Source organism: Miniopterus natalensis, chromosome 2 (assembly GCF_054644295.1).
Source record: "Miniopterus natalensis isolate mMinNat1 chromosome 2, mMinNat1.hap1, whole genome shotgun sequence".
Lineage (NCBI taxonomy): Eukaryota > Metazoa > Chordata > Mammalia > Chiroptera > Miniopteridae > Miniopterus > Miniopterus natalensis.
In genome coordinates, this window is record NC_142082.1 from 24880404 (window position 1) to 24898733 (window position 18330).

Sequence of the window (18330 nt, forward strand, 5' to 3'; positions counted from 1 at the left end):
TGGCTCAACGGTTGAGCATTGACCTAGGATCCAGGAGATCACGGATTGATTTCTGGTCAGGGCACATGCTGGGGTTGCGGGCTCGATCCCTGGTAGGAGGCCTGCAGGAGGCAGTCGATCAGAGACTGTCATCATTGATGTTTCTGTCTCTCTCTCTCCCTCTCCCTTCCTCTCTCTGAAATCAATAAAGTTATATTTTTTTAAAAAAGAAAAGAAAGAAAAATGAGCCTAGAAGCAGCAGTGTTCGGTGTTTGTGATAACTTGATATATGAGACAGGAAGTAATTCAGACAATCAGGGACAACAGAAATGCTTCAGTAAATGATGCTGAGGGGGGGTGTGGCATATGGGTGGGTGGTGTGTGTGTGTGTGTGTTGGTTCCCCACATCAGTCCAACCAGAAAAATCAGTTTCATGTAGATTAAAGGTAAACATTTGAGGGGCAAAATCTAAAAATTTTACAAGAAAATGTGGAACAGTATCTTGGTTACCTTTGGGTAGAGAAAGATTTCTCAAGATTTAGAAAGAACAAAAGCAGTAAAAATATATTGATACATATGATTACATTAAAAGTAAAGCCTTCTTTATATTAAAATCCTCTTTAAAATGTTAAAGGTTGAGAGAAGATACTTATAGCATATTACTAATAAAGGATTAATATCCATAATCTTAAATTTAAGAAATCTTAAATTAATTGGAAAAGGCAATCCCATAGAAAAATGGACAATAATTTAAACAGACCATTCACAGAAAAAGAAATTGAGATGATCAATAAATTTATGAACAGATACTAAACCTCACCAATAATCAAGGATCATCAAATTAAATACATAATGTGATATCATTCACTATGAAACAGAGGATATCATTCACAGAGGAACAGCATTTCCTCTGGCACTCAGTGAGTACCCAGCAGTTCATCTGTATCGGGTGGGGCAAAAGTAGGTTTACAGTTGTGAGTACGTAAAACAGAGTTTATTCAACTTATTTTCCATATGAACAACTGTAAACCTACTTTTGCCCCACCTTGTATTGATAATTTTTTGATTAGGTGATGGTACATATATGTTTACTTTATTGCTCTTGATAATCTTTTCATGTCTGTGTTTCATAATAAATTTTTAGAAACTCAATACAATGTCCTGTTGCATAAAAAATTAGAAACAATTGAGGATATATATATATTTTTGAAATCTCTGCAAGAATAAAAACAGAAACCCCAAAAAAACAAAAATTAGTGATCACCACCACTACAATGTAATATTTTAAAACTTTGCCACAATAATAGAACTTTGGTTGTTCCCATTTAGAAATGGGAAAGATTTCATGACTGGGAGGTGAGACGGGAGAGCAGAAAGGAAGGGAAGCAGGGAGAGCGTGGCAGGATGCTGACCTTAGGGAGAGAAAGCGGGGCTGCCTGCCCGAGGGAACAGGACTTGGTGCTGTCAGGATGCTCTGCTGAGTAACCAAGAGAGATGCAAGTAAAAAGCCATACAGATACATTGGGAACATGGACTGGGGCTGTTAAGTTTCCTAAATCCTCATGTCTCGCAACAGAAAATCAATAGAAAATTTTACAATCTGTTGTTCATACAGCACCTTGTTTAGTGATATGATGGAAATTACCCACAGAAACAGCTCAAATGTTAAAGTGTTTTCTTCTGGAAAATGGAAATGGGGGAGTTGGGAGGAAGTGAGTCAAGGAGTTAGCTGTGTGGACCGATCACTTTAATAATTTTGAAATATTTTAATCACATTGCATTTCCAGTATAGATTCTTCAGTGGTTTTACCCAGCTGGGACTTGTTTCTGATTTGAAATATTGAAGTGTTCATGGCTTTTTAAGGAGGTCACAGCCATATCTGGTTCATATTTTCAATAGTCTGGATATAAGGAGTGTTGGGCAGCATCTTGAGAAGGTTGGGGAGGTTCACTCACTTTAGAGGCATTTACATACTTGCCTGTCAGCGAAAGCTTTACAAATTTAGTCCCACATGTCACATTTGAGAGAGTAGCTGTTGTTCTGAGTCACACCTACTGAAAATAGAGTTTATAATGGCAGTGCAGGCTATTGTGTAACACTGGGAACAGTGACACTATAATTAAGACATATTAAAAGTGAAATAGGTTTGTTTTTTTGCCCCCCAAAAGAAAGTTGTCTCCTCCTGTTAGAAGAAGACTCTTTAAAGGGAGGCAAAGCAATTATTTTAAAACCAGGCTAAAGTCCCCCCTCTTTTCCTCTCTCTGTTCTGTGGCAGCGGGTCCGTAATGAAGCGTGTGGGCTGCTGGTACAAGGTCAAAAAGGCAGCGCAGACCATTGAGTTTGCCCCTTGACAGGCTAGTTTTGGTGGCATTTTGTCTGTTTTCAATGGGCAATACCTCTTCACAATTCTACATTTTGACTAAAAAATAAGTTTTAGGTTTTTAAGCTCCATTTTGATGACTCGTGCCTTTTTTTTTTTTTTTCTTTTATTACCATATGTCAGCTCCTATGCCTTTTACCATTTATTTCTTTTTCTTTATTGAAATTTATACACCCTCCACTTTAGTGTCAAATACAAGTGGTGACAGCAGCAGACACCCTTGTTCCTTTTTTAGCATTTAATTTTTTTTTTTCAATTACAGTTGACATACAGTATATTAGTTTCAGGCAGACACCCTTGTTCTTGATCCTAAAGAGAATGCGTATTCTCTCTCTCTCTCTCTCTCTCTCTCTCTCTCTCTCTCTCACATACCCTCCTGTTCTCCTTCCTTTCCTCCCTCTCTCTCTAGTATTTTATTAATTAAATGTACTGAAAGATGGAGGAGGGAGATTGGTTTGAGGGGAGGAAGTGTGGCTATATTCAGGGACTATAATATTGTCCTCTGGCCCTGAGTCTGCTTTCTTATTGTGGCTTCGGTTTTTTTTAACTTTATTTTTATCACTGACACATATGTCCCCACCCCCCTTCCCTCTGGCCATCACCACACTGTTGTCTGTGTCTGTGGGTCATGCATATATGTCCTTTAGCTATCCCTTCGCTCGTGTCTTTTAAAATCCACCCTTTCCTGTAGTGGAGTAAAGTTGGTTAAAAGAGGCCACCGGCCATTCTCTTCAGAAGCGCTCCTTTGACAAGGACCCCGGGAATAGAAACTGCAGTCATTTAGAAAGAAAAAAACAAACCTGCATTCAGGTTATTTTCTTTGTACTGTTGACTTGTTTTGTTTACATTTTCAGTTTAGTTAATTTTTAGGAGAAAGAAGGAAATCATCTTGACGCCTCTGTTATGGTTATGTAATGTAGCGTTTCAAACCCTTCAGTAATCTGATGGAAATTTGAAGTTAAACATACAGTACTGGTTTCCCTAAAAGAAATAATGACAGTGATAGAAATTTACATACAAAAAATTCACCACCGGATTATATAGAATTAAGAATTTGAGCTTTGAAATGAGATAGGTCGTTGATTCGTTTTGATCACCTTTGAGCGCCAGCACATCACTCTTGATGGGGACTAACGGGAGGGAGAGGCTGTACCTGAGTAGCGCCATCATTGCCCCTTGGGGCTGAGCTGCAAAAGATCTGGAGAAGCTTATTCCAGCGAGGGAGAAGGTAGCCGGGAGCCTTAAGGCCAGAAGGCCCAGATGAGGCTGAGGCCTGGTAAGGTGTTCAGCGCAGCGACACATAGGAAGAAGCTAATCATAATTTTAGCTGCAGAATGTCATCATCTCGTCATAATCATCATCTTGGAAACAGCTTAATGGCCAATAAAAGAGTCATTGAGTAAAGTATGGTAGAGCAATACAGTATCATTTGTTGCGGTCATTTAAACAATGACATATATGCCCGGCCGGGCGTGTCTCAGCGGTTGAGCGTCGACCTAGGATCCAGGCGATCGGGGTTCGATTCCTGGTCAGGGCACATGCCCGGGTTGCGGGCTTGATCAATGACTCTCTCGTCATTGATGTTTCTATATCTCTGTCTCCCCTCCTATCCTCTCTCTGAAATCAATAAAGATACATTTTTTAAAAAATAAAATAAATAATGACATATGATGTGTGTGTGTGTAGAAGTGCTTAAAAGAAACAAGTATAAAATCCCAGTTGTGTGGCAATTACATGCATAGTCACATGACTGGGAGGTTATATACCAAAATGTTAATCATGGTTAATGTCTCTGGTGGTTAGACTGGTGATTTTGTATTTGTGTGTGTGTGTGTGTGTTTCTGCTATTTTCCCTTATGTTTTTATTTACTTTATTTTTTCCATTGACACTGGACAAGTATAATTTATGTTATCAGGGAACAGCAATATTTTGTTAAGCATGCTATTTAACCTATGACATTAATGCAATGGAATATTTTTAAGTCCTAATGAAATATAATTATGTCTAAAAATATAGAAAAATGTTTTGAACATCATGACAAATGGAAAAGGGTATAACAAATGTTTATTATAGCATGATTACCAATAAAAATAGTAATGTTGACTTAGGGCAAGATGGGCGAGTATTTTCCCTCTCTTCTAAAAATCTGCTTAATGGCAGTTGTAGTGCTGTTCTTGCCATAAATAAGTTGGGGATGGGGGGTGATCGGGATAGTTGACAGACGTGCTTTCGTGTTGTTTTGGCAGCACCTCGTAATTTGTATGAAGGCTTCTTGCTGCCTTCCTTTGGGAGTGGAGCCCTGGAGCACTGGAAGGCTGAGTAAATGGAAGTCCCCCTGAACCGGAAAAGCAGAGTTAACACAGGGCCTGAGGTCAGGTGCGGGTCCCGGCAGTGGGCTGTGTCCCGCACATGTCCCGAGCGGCCTTGAAGTGAGGAACCAGGGTTCAGGAGGAGCTGAAAGCCTCTCCTGCAGCTGAGTGTGGGGAAAGGCGGCCGGACTGCTGTTGCATCCTCTGGAGGGCAGGTCTGCCCGAGGCTGCTCATCCTTGCCCCCAGGAATTATTTTTATTCACCTGCAGTAGCTTTCGCCCAGGAGCCTGCTCTAAAGGCGCCCATGGGCCATGGGCTTTTTATAATTACATAGCTTGTTTGAATGGCTATATGTGGAAGTGCTTGCTCAGCAGGGGCTTTGGCTCTGACGTTCTTGGTCCTAGGTGCTTGTGAAGTGGAAGACATCGGATTTGGTGTCACTTGATAAGCCTGCGTGTCTGATTGAGCAGTTACCTGTGCTTCTCGGTAGATGGTGATGACTTAACCTTGCGTTTTATTTTAGCACCTTGCCCTAAGTTCTAAATGAGCACTATGAGTTACTCAAGAGCTTACGAGAAATCCTTAGTAGGCTTGATTTCCTGGAGTTCAGTTTCATGCCTTTCACACCTAATGAACTTATAGAACTTCAGTAACATTTTGCTATGTCCAACTTCTTAAGATGGTTATTAAAAGCAGCAAGTTCCTAGCAGCCTCCTTTAGTTTATAATCATTATGAGCACAGTGACTATAGTCCATAATACTGTGTTGCATATTTGAAAGTTGCTAAGAGATTAGATCTTAACAGAAAAAATACGGCAACATCATATGGTGACAGACGTTAACTAGACTTATTGTTGGAATTATTCACAATATATACAAATATTCAATCATTTTGTACACCTGAAGCTAACATAATGTTACATGTCAATTATACCTCTTTTTTTTTTTTTAATTATGAGATCATGTTTGTTTCCCAGAATTTTATCACAGTAGTTCAGTCTTTAATAACCCTTGAAAACCTATATTTGTTTAAGAGTCTGAGTTTTCACTGATACCTTATTTTCATATCCAACATCATCTTGTTGAAGTAATCTCTGCCAAAACTGTATCCTGCTTTCTCTTCTCTTTGAGCAAACTGAGTTTTCTAACATGTTTCACCTAAATGATAGAGCAAACACTTTAAAAAAAAATCTCTTTAGTATTTGTTGAGTCACATACTTTACATGCCTCTTTGGGATATCTGATTCCCCCACACACACACACATTTTTAATCTGCTCTCGTTCACAGCAACAAACCAAACAAAGTACATCCTTGAAGGTTGTAGGGGGGACTCAGTAATAAATTTGTACATCCTTGATGTGATATTTCAGACGTGTGAATGATCCAGGAGACAGTGAAGGAATGGGCAGGTGCTATGTTGCATATAGTGACTCAGGAGACCTCTGCACAAGGGGACGTTTGGGTGAGAGACTTAGATGAAGTGGAGGGACAAGTCATGATGATATTTGGGGAAACATTCTAGCTGGAGAGAATGGGAAGTATAGTTCATTTGTCAAAATTCTAAACAAATTTATATGACCCTAGTACTTCTGTTTTTCCTGAAAAAATAATAATATATTTAGTCGTTGCGTTTCTTGCTGCCTGCATGCTTCATCCTGTACCCTTAGCTTATGACGATATGTCCTTGTCATGTTCTGCCCTCCTTCCCAGCCTCATCGCGGGTCATTTAAATTCTCCCTGTGCTCCTAGTGATGGCCGCCAGTGACGCCATCTCCTAGCCGAGTGGAGAAAGAAAGCTAAGTTGGTACATTTTTGTAGCTTATTATTAGGTAAAAAGTTCTCCATCAGCTTTGTCCTTTCTCCCATTACTTATTTTTATTGTTTGCATTCATGTTCCACCTCTCCAATGTCAAGACAGGGCCCGGGACAAACTAGAAACAATAAATATATTAATAAATGTGTTGCACTCCACCCTCCCTTAAACTAAGGGTGAAAGGTGGACCGCCTTTCTTTTACAAATTCATCAATAATGTTAGGGGTTTTCTTTTCAAAAGATTGACTTTAACAAAGAAAAAAATTCAGAATACATGGATGGAATTTAAAAAGTCTTTGTGTTTTAGCATGAAAATTGGATGCATTTTCCTTTAGTAGACAGTAACCGTAACCTAAAAATAATACACTTCTGAAGGATTCACGTATGTTAATTCATCTAATTTTCAGGGTAACTCTATGAAGTAGGTACGGTTTACTCCTATTTTACAGAGAAAAACAGTGAAGCATGGAGAGGCTGAGTGACATGCCCAAGGTCCCTGGTGTGAAACCAGGTGCTCTCAAAAAAATACTATGTTAACGTCCATCCAGAGGTCATCTTGATAAAGGATGGTGGTAATTAGCAATGTTATGAGACTGCCATAATTGGGATTCACATTTTGATTCAACCTCTTAGTCCAAATATATGGGAGAGTGAAGGTAAAAAGAAAACCCTTTTTTTTGCCTTCAAATTCCTACTGAAAACTAAATCTTCATTTAAAATCTCTGACTTCCATATTTTACTCAATAGAATTAATGACGTCATCCCCTCTTTTTGAAATCGATTGAGATTTTCTTAGGTTAGTGTCATTCATGCTACCCTTTGGTTTTACAGCTTATCATGTTGTATCAAGTTAGATTGTTCATGTGACTGCTCCTGTGTGGGAGCTCCTAGGGGTAAAGTCTGTGTCCTAATAATCTTTAAGTAACAAACATTGTAAAAACATTGCAAAGTAATTATGGTACATTGTAGCATATTTATTTTATAGATTTATAACCAGAGATGTTAAGTGACTCGTCCAAAATCAGAGAAATAGTGGGCATTGGGGTGTGGAGAAAATCCAAGTCTCCCGGCTGCCTTCCAGGGTGCTTTCTGCCATCCTAGAAAGACGGGTTTAGGGCCTTGACGTCTTAAAGGAGGAATAGAACCATACCCAGAGCGAACATCACCCCTCCAGGGGCTATCTTGGGTAGGATATTTTCCAGTTCTCTTTTGTTTCATGTTCTGTTCTCTATCAGTAATATAAATGTATTCCTATCACAAAAAAAGAAGAAAATCTTTTTCTGGGAAAAACAATAGGTGTAGGTTGTACTTGTGGTTCCTTCCTTTAAGGCTGCCCCAGTTTTTCCTTTTATAAAGTAGAGTCGACTACATGCAACAGCCCCCAATCTTAGAGAGATTACAAAGGTTAACCGATTTTTCAAAAACGTGTCAATCGCCCCCAACGTTTCAAAGATGTTATTTGTTAAAATAAGATAGTAATAGTCCTAGTTTATTTCTACCGCTCTGCTATAAACCTGGGATAACTAATACTATCGGTTTATTGTGGTGCGACTCGCCTCCCAGGGCAGCTCCTCTTATGCACAGCCCGGGCTCCGTTGCTTCAAGGCACAATCCGAAAGCGGCTGGGTTACTCTGTTAATTAAGATTTAATAGTGCTTCATGGTGGTGCCCGAGGATATTTTACGAAAGAAAGTTGGGGATAAATACGCAAGGATTGCCCTTAACTTCACTTAATGATTTGTAGGACTGTCATCTGTGAGTTCATCTAACTCCCTTACAAACCAGCCACAGGCGGCAAACTCGCCTGCCTCAGTTGTACCTCCGACTGCCTCGCTGATGCAGACCTGAGAGCTCGCCTCCTACCAGCACAGCATGCCTCTTCGTCCCGCAAGAGAGAGACTAAGAATTTGGCCCAAATTTTTGGATACTGTTACTAGGGAAATAGAGCAACTTTAAAAATGTCTTGTGCAGGTCTTTGCAGACAGGTCTTATTTGCTCCACAGTGTCTTTCTAAAAAAAATTTTCTAACTAATTAAATTTATTGGGGTAACATTGGTTCATAAGATGATACAGGTTTCAAGTGTACGTTTCCATGATACATGACCTGTACATTGCACGTGTGCCCACCACCTACAGTTGAATCACCTTCCATCACCACATAGCTGACCCCCTTTACCCTTTACAACCCCCCACACCCCTTCCCTCTCGTCACCACCGCACTGGCGTCTCTGTCTGTGGGTTTCAGTTTTACATCCCAAGTATGAGTGAAATCGATATGGTTCTTAGCTTTTTCTGATCCACAGTGTCTTTTAAAAACTGTTTTAATTAGTTACCAACATCTTTAAAATATAAAATATTTCTGATGGACATCCTTTTTTTTAACCTCTCCTGAAAAATCAGATGGTTTGGTTTACTTTCCAGTGCAGCCGTTGAGTGAGGCAGAGGAGCAGCTGCAGTGTCGAGGAATGGCTAATAATTTATTACTGTATCACTTCAGTGGTAAGCATTATCATCCTGGCCCCTATAGACGTTTAATTTTGTAACACTCAATGGGTTGTGTTCAGTACTACTCAGTACACACGGGATGAAATAACTGCCTAAATTTCCTGCATCAGACACTACTTAACATTTAGTTCATGTTTCATAATTATGATTCCACACTCACCAAACAACCCAGGGCCCTCATGGAGAGTTATCTGTGGGGGTGAATGTGCAGCACGTGGTCATCCTATGTTCGAGTCTCAGTTCTTGTACTCCCTGACCTCAAGGCCTATGGATATCTAAGGTTACTAATCATTAATATGGGGTTAATAAGTATAGCTAGTTATAAAGCTGTTTTGAATATTAAATAGAGTAATGCATATTTAAAAAATAGAAATGTCTTGTACCCTGGATGAATCTAATATCAATAGATCCCAGTTGTACTAGTTAGAGAAGAGCTTTGCTGAGCACATCTTTGTTGCCAGTTCAGCAGGGCGTTGGGTTTATTTTGGAATAATAAAGCCCTCCTTGGTATTGCATTATATTTTAAATCTTTCTCCGTTCACATGATATTGAAGATGTTCTGCATAGAACTGTCACTTCCTCACATTTCCGTTGTTGCCTAACTTCTCAGGACCCTCATCATCAGGCCTCGGGCCATGCATGACCCAAGAATTCTTTCTCACTGGTATGGATGTGGTTTACTGCCCTTCGCTACTCTTTGGGGGATGGGGGAGTTATTTTGTCAGGAGAATGTTTTTCAAGCCAACAGACAGTAAAGATTAGTATATTAAAAGAAAAAATAAGCAGTGTGCACATTATGTCTTTCTATGCCTATTAGGTCTTTCTAACCCTAAACTTAAAGAAAAGGGAAAAGTAGGTCATCGGGAGACTGAGTGAGGAATGGTCAAAAGCAGGGTGATTTCATGCAGGAGGAAATCCCCTGCCCTTTGAATAGAACAGGAAAGTTGGAACAGTAAGATCTTAAACACAATCTGTTCACACTTCAGTTTAGAAGAAATTAAAGCTGGAGAGTACAGCATGTAAATACAAACTTTTGTCTGAAGTCTGTACCTTTTTGGTGGATTTTAAAAAAACATTTATTTCTGGCAGACATTCATCATTACTCTTTGCTGAATATTTTTTTACTCAGGAATATTTTATACCTTTCTCTTTACAAAGGAAGGGTGACAGCCTGTGTTTTCATTCCCAGTTATGCATTTAACTATTTTACAGAGATCAGTGGTAATAATTGAAGCCAAAATATAGTTCGTTCTACTTTATTTTTCCAAAAATATTTCTTCAAATGTGTAATAAAGATGAGATGGGAAAATTAATAAGACCTGGTTTGTAATATTGAAGATTTAATGATATTTCCGATATCACCCATCTTTGGAACTGCCAGTTTCTCTTTTGCTGAAATGTAAATTCTGTGTGTGTGTGTGTGTGTGTGTGTGTGTGTGTGTGTAACACAGAATAACAGTGACAGAATCCTACTTACTTCTTTTGTTTCTTATTTTTACAGTGGGTAAGAAACAGCCCTGCCCCCAGGGCTGATAGTCAGGGAGTGGGTACTGGTTCATCTGCACAAACTCTTTGCCATGGATATCCCTTCATCCCTGATTGGGCGATGTTTTTTCTGATAAGTCAAGTTTCATGCTGAATCAGCTCTTAAATAACTTGAATTTCATCCCTACATCTCAGTCAAACACGACATTGTAGCCTGAGTCTGGTTTAACTGATCTTTCCGTGTGTCAGGGAGGGGGAAACTCCCCCACTATCTTTCTTGAGTCCTTGTGGCTGGACTAATGAGAAAATTGACACAAGGGCAGATTTACAGGAGAGAAATCAATTTAAGCATGATCAGAAAGGATGAACCAGCCAGCTTTTTATACTTTTTAGACAAAGGAATGATAAATTTGTGAAGAAATGACAGGACAAAGATACTCAGGTTTGGGCGCTCATTGGTGGACAGTAAATTAATAAAGGAGCAACAGGGGTGTTTATGTCATCTTTTTGGCCTGGACTTCGTAGCTGTGGTGATAAGGGCATCTCTCTGAGCCCTGCTGGATCAGGGAGGGCACCTTCACAGGGGAGGTTTATTTCTTGCACTCAAGGAGACAAGAAAGGGTCAGCATGCCCTTCTGCACTGGCTGCTTACCAAGTAACTTAAAATCAAAGGAGTCAATGAGCCATTGCGGGATGTTTGGGGGCAGCCTGCCCTGGGCCCTGACACCTGCAAAGTAGAAGTGGTCAGTCCTGTGGGGAGCCAAGTGTGGCAGGTTAGGTGGGGTCCTCGACTCCACATCTATAAGGTAGAGTTTATAACAGTGGCTCCCTCAGGGAGCTGCGGGCTTCGGTTAACGCCACCAGGTTCTGGAGCAGTGCTTGCGCCGCACGGGCTCAGGAACTGTTCGCTGCTGCGATGCTTGGCTGGGATGTTGGGCAGAAGCACCTGAGAGGACAGACCCGGGGACTGCGCTCGGCTCTGAAACCCGTGGCTGTGAGCGGAGGTACCTTTGAAGGTCAGGGAGATTGGAGACCATACCTGACCTGCATTCCCCTCCTGTCTCAGGGTCTCCTTTCCCTGCACCCCCCTCCCTGGAGCAGCAGGCCTGACCATTGCAAAGGGCTGTCACCTGGAAACTTTTTCTTCTTAATGTGCCCTTAGAATATGTTTCCTCATCTGAATTGCCCTGGATAGTAGCTTTGAAATCCTTAGACAGGTAGCCTCCTCAGCAGCTTACTCTGCCTCTTAGAACTGAAAATAAGTAATAATGGAGACATTGTTGTGAAATAAAGGCAATAATACCTAACCAAAAGGATTGTTTGTTTATAAAGCTGGCCCAGTGCCAGAGCACTATAGTATAGGTGCTCAGTTAACATTACTGCCTCCCCTCACCTCCCATCTCTTTATCTTAATTTACTGTGCATCTCTATCCATATTTTGGGCTTTTTCTCTCATCTGAGAAATGGTAATAACCTCCTTACTGGTGTTTCTTGTTCTAATTTCTCCTATCTCCTATATCCTACTCCAAATGAATTCTCACTAGATTACAAAACTTGTGAATAAAATCTTTTAAGTGGAAGAGAAAAGAATATTTTTGGCACTACGATGGTCTACAAATTCTGAACCTTTCCATTATAAAACATCTGAAAATGATAAAATATTTTCAGATCTAGGGAGGTAAGCTAACCCTGGGGCTGCTAAAACCCTCAGGGCATCTCTGGATCTGGGTGCCCAAGGAGGAGTGCTGGAGATAGAATCACACAGCTTTTGGCACAGAAAGATGGAAAGGAGGCGAGTCTGAAAGAGCATGGAAGGGAGTGAAATGTTTACAATAGTGGACCCAGTGGAGGAGAGACTATATTCAAAGATGTAAGGACCAGAAGTGTTTGGAAATGATACACAGGAAGCCCAAAGAAAACCAAGTTGGATAAATTTAAAGAAACCTATACTTAGACATTACGTGTAGACTCAAGATCGACAGCTCAGCGATGACGGGAGCCAAAAGATAGTGAAATAATCCCTTCATAAGAAAAAGTAAATGTCAGCCTAGAATTTTTAATGAAATAAAGACATTTTTATACAAACAAAAATGGAAAAAGATTTACCGCCCAAACACTCTCTCACTAAAGAAACTTCTAAGTATAGACGTCAAGAAGTAGTTGAAAATAGCCTCCTAAAATCCGTCTGAGGAACAGAAAGCAGTAATGAATAAAGGTCATAGCGAGCATGCAAGTAAATCTAAACAGGCGATGGCAGTTTGTAGGACTATAATGATGTCCATTTGAGTAGTGTTAAAAAAAAACACTACAGTAATAGATGCCACCCCGTAAGGTCGGAGGCAGCAGATGATTAAAATAAAAATATTTTAAGATCCTGGTTTTTTCAGGAAGAAAGCAAGCAATTGATTGTCCTTGGACTTTGAGTGTGCATATTAGAAATGACCACGAAAGCATGGTCTATGTGTAAAGCAGGATCTTTTGATCAAGTTCACACACACCTTTCCGCAACAGACAACCAGCCTTGGTAGACTCCGTCCACCTACCCACCTGCTACCACCTTGTGAGGAAAGCGTTTGAATAGGATGCACTGGGCTTCCTGCCCGTCTCCCTCACCCCTCCCGTCTGCTCATGATGTAGCTACAGGTGCAGCTCTGTCCCCGGTTGTACTCAGCGTGTGAAGTCAGTTTTAACTCATTCCTCAGTCACCATCGTGAGCAACAGCGAGTGCCTGGTCGGCGTCTAGGCCGTAAGTTCCGCACAAGGAGCCTCACCAGGGGCGCAAAGGCCAGAGGAGCAGAGAGAGAGAGTGTGTGTGTGTGTGTGTGTGTGTGTGTGTGGCTGTAACGTCAGGGCAGTTGAGCCTGCCTCCAGAGGGCTTCCCGCCGGCTCATGCACGCGGCCCCTTTCTTCCCTGAGCGCCGCGTTGGCGCCCACCCACCCCCTCTATGCCCCGGGGCGGCAGGAGCGCCTTCCGTGTGAGCCGCGGTGCGGGCGCAGGGCCGCGCCTGTGAGGTCCGCAGAGCAGTGCCTCTGCAGCACGCTGGCCGTGTCCTGTTGAGCACGCGCTTCTGAGTTACCTTGTTAGGAGAATTGGTCGCTTCATTTAAGTTTAAACAACTAAATTATTATTGACCAAGAACAGGATTAAGTTTGACACTTCTGTGGGGGATAGAAAAGCGGAGAACGCGATCCAGGGTAAAGCTCCCCGCGTTAGCTTTGGGCACCCTTGGGCGACTTAAGATCGCATTTCAGCTGGAGGGATCTGTGGCATCGGTTTCCAGCAGCTTTAGTGTGGCGCCCACAAAGAGCTGTTACAGAGTTTTGTGAACCTGTGCGTGGATCCATAGAGGAGATTTCTGCTTGAAAAGTAGAAAAACAGATTTGTAGATCTTGGAACTGAAGGTCAGGATGCCACTCAACTAGTTTTAAGGTTTCGGGGAAAGCCTTTGAAGTCTAGGACCTATATTTCTCCTATAGAGAACAAAAATGGTGGCATTTTTTCTAAATTCCTTCCCAACACCAGCCAGTGCTTTGCCTTGAGTTCCGCGGATTACCCACGTTGTAAAAGGAAGCAGCCCAAGTCCCGAGAGTTTGAGGGACTGGCCAGGAGTTCCCCGGTTAGGGTTGGTGGCCGAGAGGGTAAGTTGAAGGCAGGGTCCAGGCACCAGCTGGCCTGCTCTGGAGTCAGGCACCTTGGCCGCGCCCTGGTCCCGCTCTGCTCCGCAGCGGCCCGGTCACCCCTGTGTGCCCTGTTCTCCCGTCGGCCGGGTCAGCACTTGACGTCACTGCAGATAGCCCACGTCTGTTTACATGTATGTACACACGCTCTAGGACTCTGTCTGTGGCAGTCAGTGTTTTCTTTACAACGGTGGGTATGGTATGCTGCTCTGATCGTTTATTTTGGAGCGCACACTTTCAGACCTTACATAGTGGCGGCAGATGGGACAGTTTTTTCACTTCCCCGGGAAACCTGCAGAGCGGATGAATCGAGCCCTTTAGTGCCAGGTGGACGCTCAGCGTGGCGCTGCAGGAGCCCCGGGCCTGGAGCTGGATGTCCACCCGCCCCCCAAGCCTGAGAATCCTTGAGTCTTCAGCCAGAGGAGATGTAAAGGGCCTAAGTCTTGAGGGTAATGTGCTCCCCGACTTAACCAGGCGTCCAAGTTAAGGACAGGCTACAGGCAGCCACAGTGCTGATAGGGGAATAAGAAATGGCCCTCCTTCCCTGTCTGGGTAGAAGCGTTTAGAAAAATTGCGTCATTTTTCTGAAGTAGCATTTTCTAGTTACAGATTTAATTTTATTAAGATTAAGAATAAATAGTTAAACTGTTTTTGCTAGTCTGTGCTTTTGCTTTAAGACAGTCTGTAAAAGTTGATGTAAGTCCATGCGTAGCCCATGGACAGACAGTGCGGGGAAGGCCTGGGGAGGGGGCGGGAGTGGGGGAGGGATCAGTGGGGGGGAAACGGGACATCTGTAATGCTGTGAACAGTGAAGATACTTTTTTTTTTAAGTTTATGTAAGTCAGTCGAGAAATTCTACATACTTCGTAGTCCAGGAAAATAGAAAGAAAAGGAATGTAAGGGCTCCTGAAAGAACATTCATTTGGAGAAAATTTTCTGAGGTGCCAGGTTCTGTGAATTCTAAAGATGAGGGATACCTGCGCTCGGGTCATTCACATTCTCCTGAAAGAGAAATTTAGACAAGAAATCATGTTCCAGTGCAGCAAGCTCTGCAGCAGAGGTATCACAGGCTGTCATGGAGCAATAATAATTCAGGTTATAATCTGGTTGGTGGGTTTGTGGGAGAAATGCCAAGAGGAGTCCTTTTGTATTCCGAGACTTCTTTCTTATGGTTCCTGGAGGCTTTGGCGAAGCCTTAGGCTGTGGCACAGGAGCCTCCTCAGCGTTCTGTTGGGTTGCTGTGTCTTTCCCGGTGCCGCTCTTGCTGTCCAGGCTCTTAAGTCCTCTCTGCTGGAGCGCAGGCTGCGGGGCCGTGCTCTGGGGGTTCCGATTCCTGCTCCCCCTTCCCAGTTATGGGACCACGAGAGGTTTGCTGTGCCTCAGTTTTGTTAAAAGCAAGAGGAGGAATACCTGTCTCTCAGGATTACTGTGATCATTAAATGAGATCATTCATGGAAAACATTTTTAGAATATTGCCTATTGCACAGTAAAACTCAAGAACGTTTTAGTTCTCATTATTAGTTCTGGTAGGTAATAAACCAGGAACATTGAAGCACAGTCACCATGTTGATCATTTAAGTTCTCTTTCCAAAATGCTCATTTCTGTTAAATAAAATTTTTCTTTTTTTTTTTCTTTCTAGCTCCAAGAGGAAAGCGAGGATGGAAAACCTTTTATGCTGTACTAAAGGGAACAATTCTTTACTTGCAAAAGGTAAAAATTTATTTATTTAGCAAAACTATGCTATAGTAGACAAGTTACCCCCCAGATATTCACTCTGGACAAACACCAAAAAGACTGTTCAATTGATGTCTAATTCTTTTTTAGATTTTTATTTTATTTCTAGTGAAACCATTATTTTGGAGATTATGCATATATTGTATGCATAATATTTTCTATATAAAAGATTATATATTTGTAAGTGTGTGTGTGTTTGGGATCAAAGGGAATAGATGAGCTGTGTTCTTATTATGTTCAATTGGAAATTTTGAATATATGTTGATAAGTTAGACTTTATAAGGTCTGTAGTACAGGTACAGCATTTATTCCAGTGGATATTTATCTTATAAGCTAGTTATCTTTTATTTATTTTTTGTTATTTAACACTATATCTTTATTTAGTTATTTATCTTCATTTAGATCCTACTTAAATCTAGAAACACAACATACCAAAACTTATGAGATACAGCAAAAGCAGTACTAGGAGGGGAGTTTATAGAGATAAACACGAATAAACAACCTAACTTCACACCTCAGGTAACGAAAAAAAAGAACAAAGGTAGAAGAGGGAAGAAAACATTAAGGTTAGAGCAGAAATAAATGAAATAGAGACCAGAAAACAATAGGGAAAAAAATTCAGTGAAACTAAGAATTGGCTTTTTGAAAAGATCAATTAAATTGACAAAACTTTAGCTAGACTACTAAGAAAAAAAGAGGGAAGGCTCAAGTAGAATCGACAGGGAAAGAAGAGATGTTACAGCTGATGCCACAGAAATTAGGACAAACAATTATACCAACACATTGGACAACCTAGAAGAAATGGATAAATTCCTAAAAACAAATAATCTGCCAAGACTGAATCATGAATAAATAGAAAATCAGGACAGACTTGTACCTAGTAAGGAGATTGAATCAGTAATCACCAGTTCACCAGTAAATTCTACCAAACTTTTATAGAAGAATTAATGCTAATGCTTCTCAAATTCGTCCTAAAATTGAAGGGGGAAACACTTTTAAACTCATTTTATAAGTCCAGCATTACCCTGATACCAAAATCAGAAAAAAAAAAATCTGTAAGGAAACTACAGGCCAGTATCCCTGATGAATATAGATGCAAAAACCTTCAACAAAAGACCAGCAAACCAAATTCAACTTAAAAGGAGCATACATATACCATGACTGAGTAAGATTTATTTCTGGGATGCAAGGATGGTTCAACATATGAAAATCAGTTTATATGACAAACCTCATTAACAGAACAAAAGTTACAAATCACATGATCATCTCCATAGATGCAGAAAAGCATTTAGTAAAAAACTCAACACCTTTCATTCAATAAGTTAGCAATAACTGGAAGTCACCTTACTGTAACAGAGGCCATATACGAAAAGCTCACAGCTAACAGAAGACACTGTGTTTTGATTTGGGAGTTTGTTCTGTTTACACTTAAAGTCATATTGGTAGAGAAGGACTTACTCTTAGCATTTTATAAGGTGTTTTCTCTTTTGTAGTTTTTTGACCTTCTTTCCCTCTGTTGCTGTCTTACTTGGTGTTTTATTGATATTTTATGAAAACATGTTCTGATTACTTTCTCATTTCCTTTTGTGTATTTTCTATAGGGATTTTCTTTGTGGTTACCATGAGATTTACATAAACCATATTATAGTTCTGACAGTCTGTTTTAAGCTGATAACAAAATTTAACTCACATACAGACACTCTACACTTTTATTTCTTCCTCACACACACAGTTTATGATCATTGATGTCAGAATTCTTTCTGTATTCCCATTAACAAATTTTGGTGTTTATAGTTATTCTTGGTACTTTTCTCTTTTAGCATTTATACTAGGATTAATAGTGATTTGTAGAGTGTTTTATTATTCTGTATTTGTCTATATATTTACCTTTAACAGTGAGATATATACCTTATATACTTTCTTATTGTTTCATTTCCTTTCATTTCATATTCATGTTTTGTTTCATTACAGTTCTTGTAAGGCAGGTCTAGCAGTGACAAACTCCCATCAGTTATTGCTTATTTGGGAAAATCTTGATCTCTCCTTCATATTTAAAAGACCAGTTTGCTGGGTATACTGCTTTTGGTTTGTAGGGTTTTATTTTTTTACCCCAGCATTCTGAATATATCATTCTACTCTCTCCTGACCTGCAAGATTTCTGCTGAGAAGTCCTGTGATAGGTAGCCTTAAGGGATTCCCTTGTATATGACAAACCACTCTTCTCTTGCTGCTTTTAAAATTCTCTCTTCATCCTTGACTTTTGATAATTTGACTATAATGTGTCTTGGTGTGGATATCTTTGGCTTTATCTTAATTTGAGACTGTTGGGCTTCTTAGATCTGTATGTGGTATATCCTTCCCTAGATTTGGGGAGGTTTTGGTTCTGCAGCAGCAAGCCATCCTCCCTTGTTCTGAGTTGCAATCTAGGCATCCAGAGTATCC

The 18330-nt window shown here is 40.7% G+C and overlaps 1 protein-coding gene across 2 annotated transcripts in view; it reads left to right on the top strand.

The window, feature by feature from the left end:
* The window catches only part of PSD3 (pleckstrin and Sec7 domain containing 3), a 338824-nt gene that overhangs the window by 267135 nt on the left and 53359 nt on the right, over positions 1 to 18330 (top strand). For both annotated transcript variants that reach the window (XM_087814210.1, XM_087814211.1), the window contains one exon: positions 15794 to 15864. In XM_087814210.1, coding sequence (XP_087670336.1) covers positions 15794 to 15864 — 71 coding nt within the window. The remainder of the gene's footprint in view (positions 1 to 15793; positions 15865 to 18330) is intronic.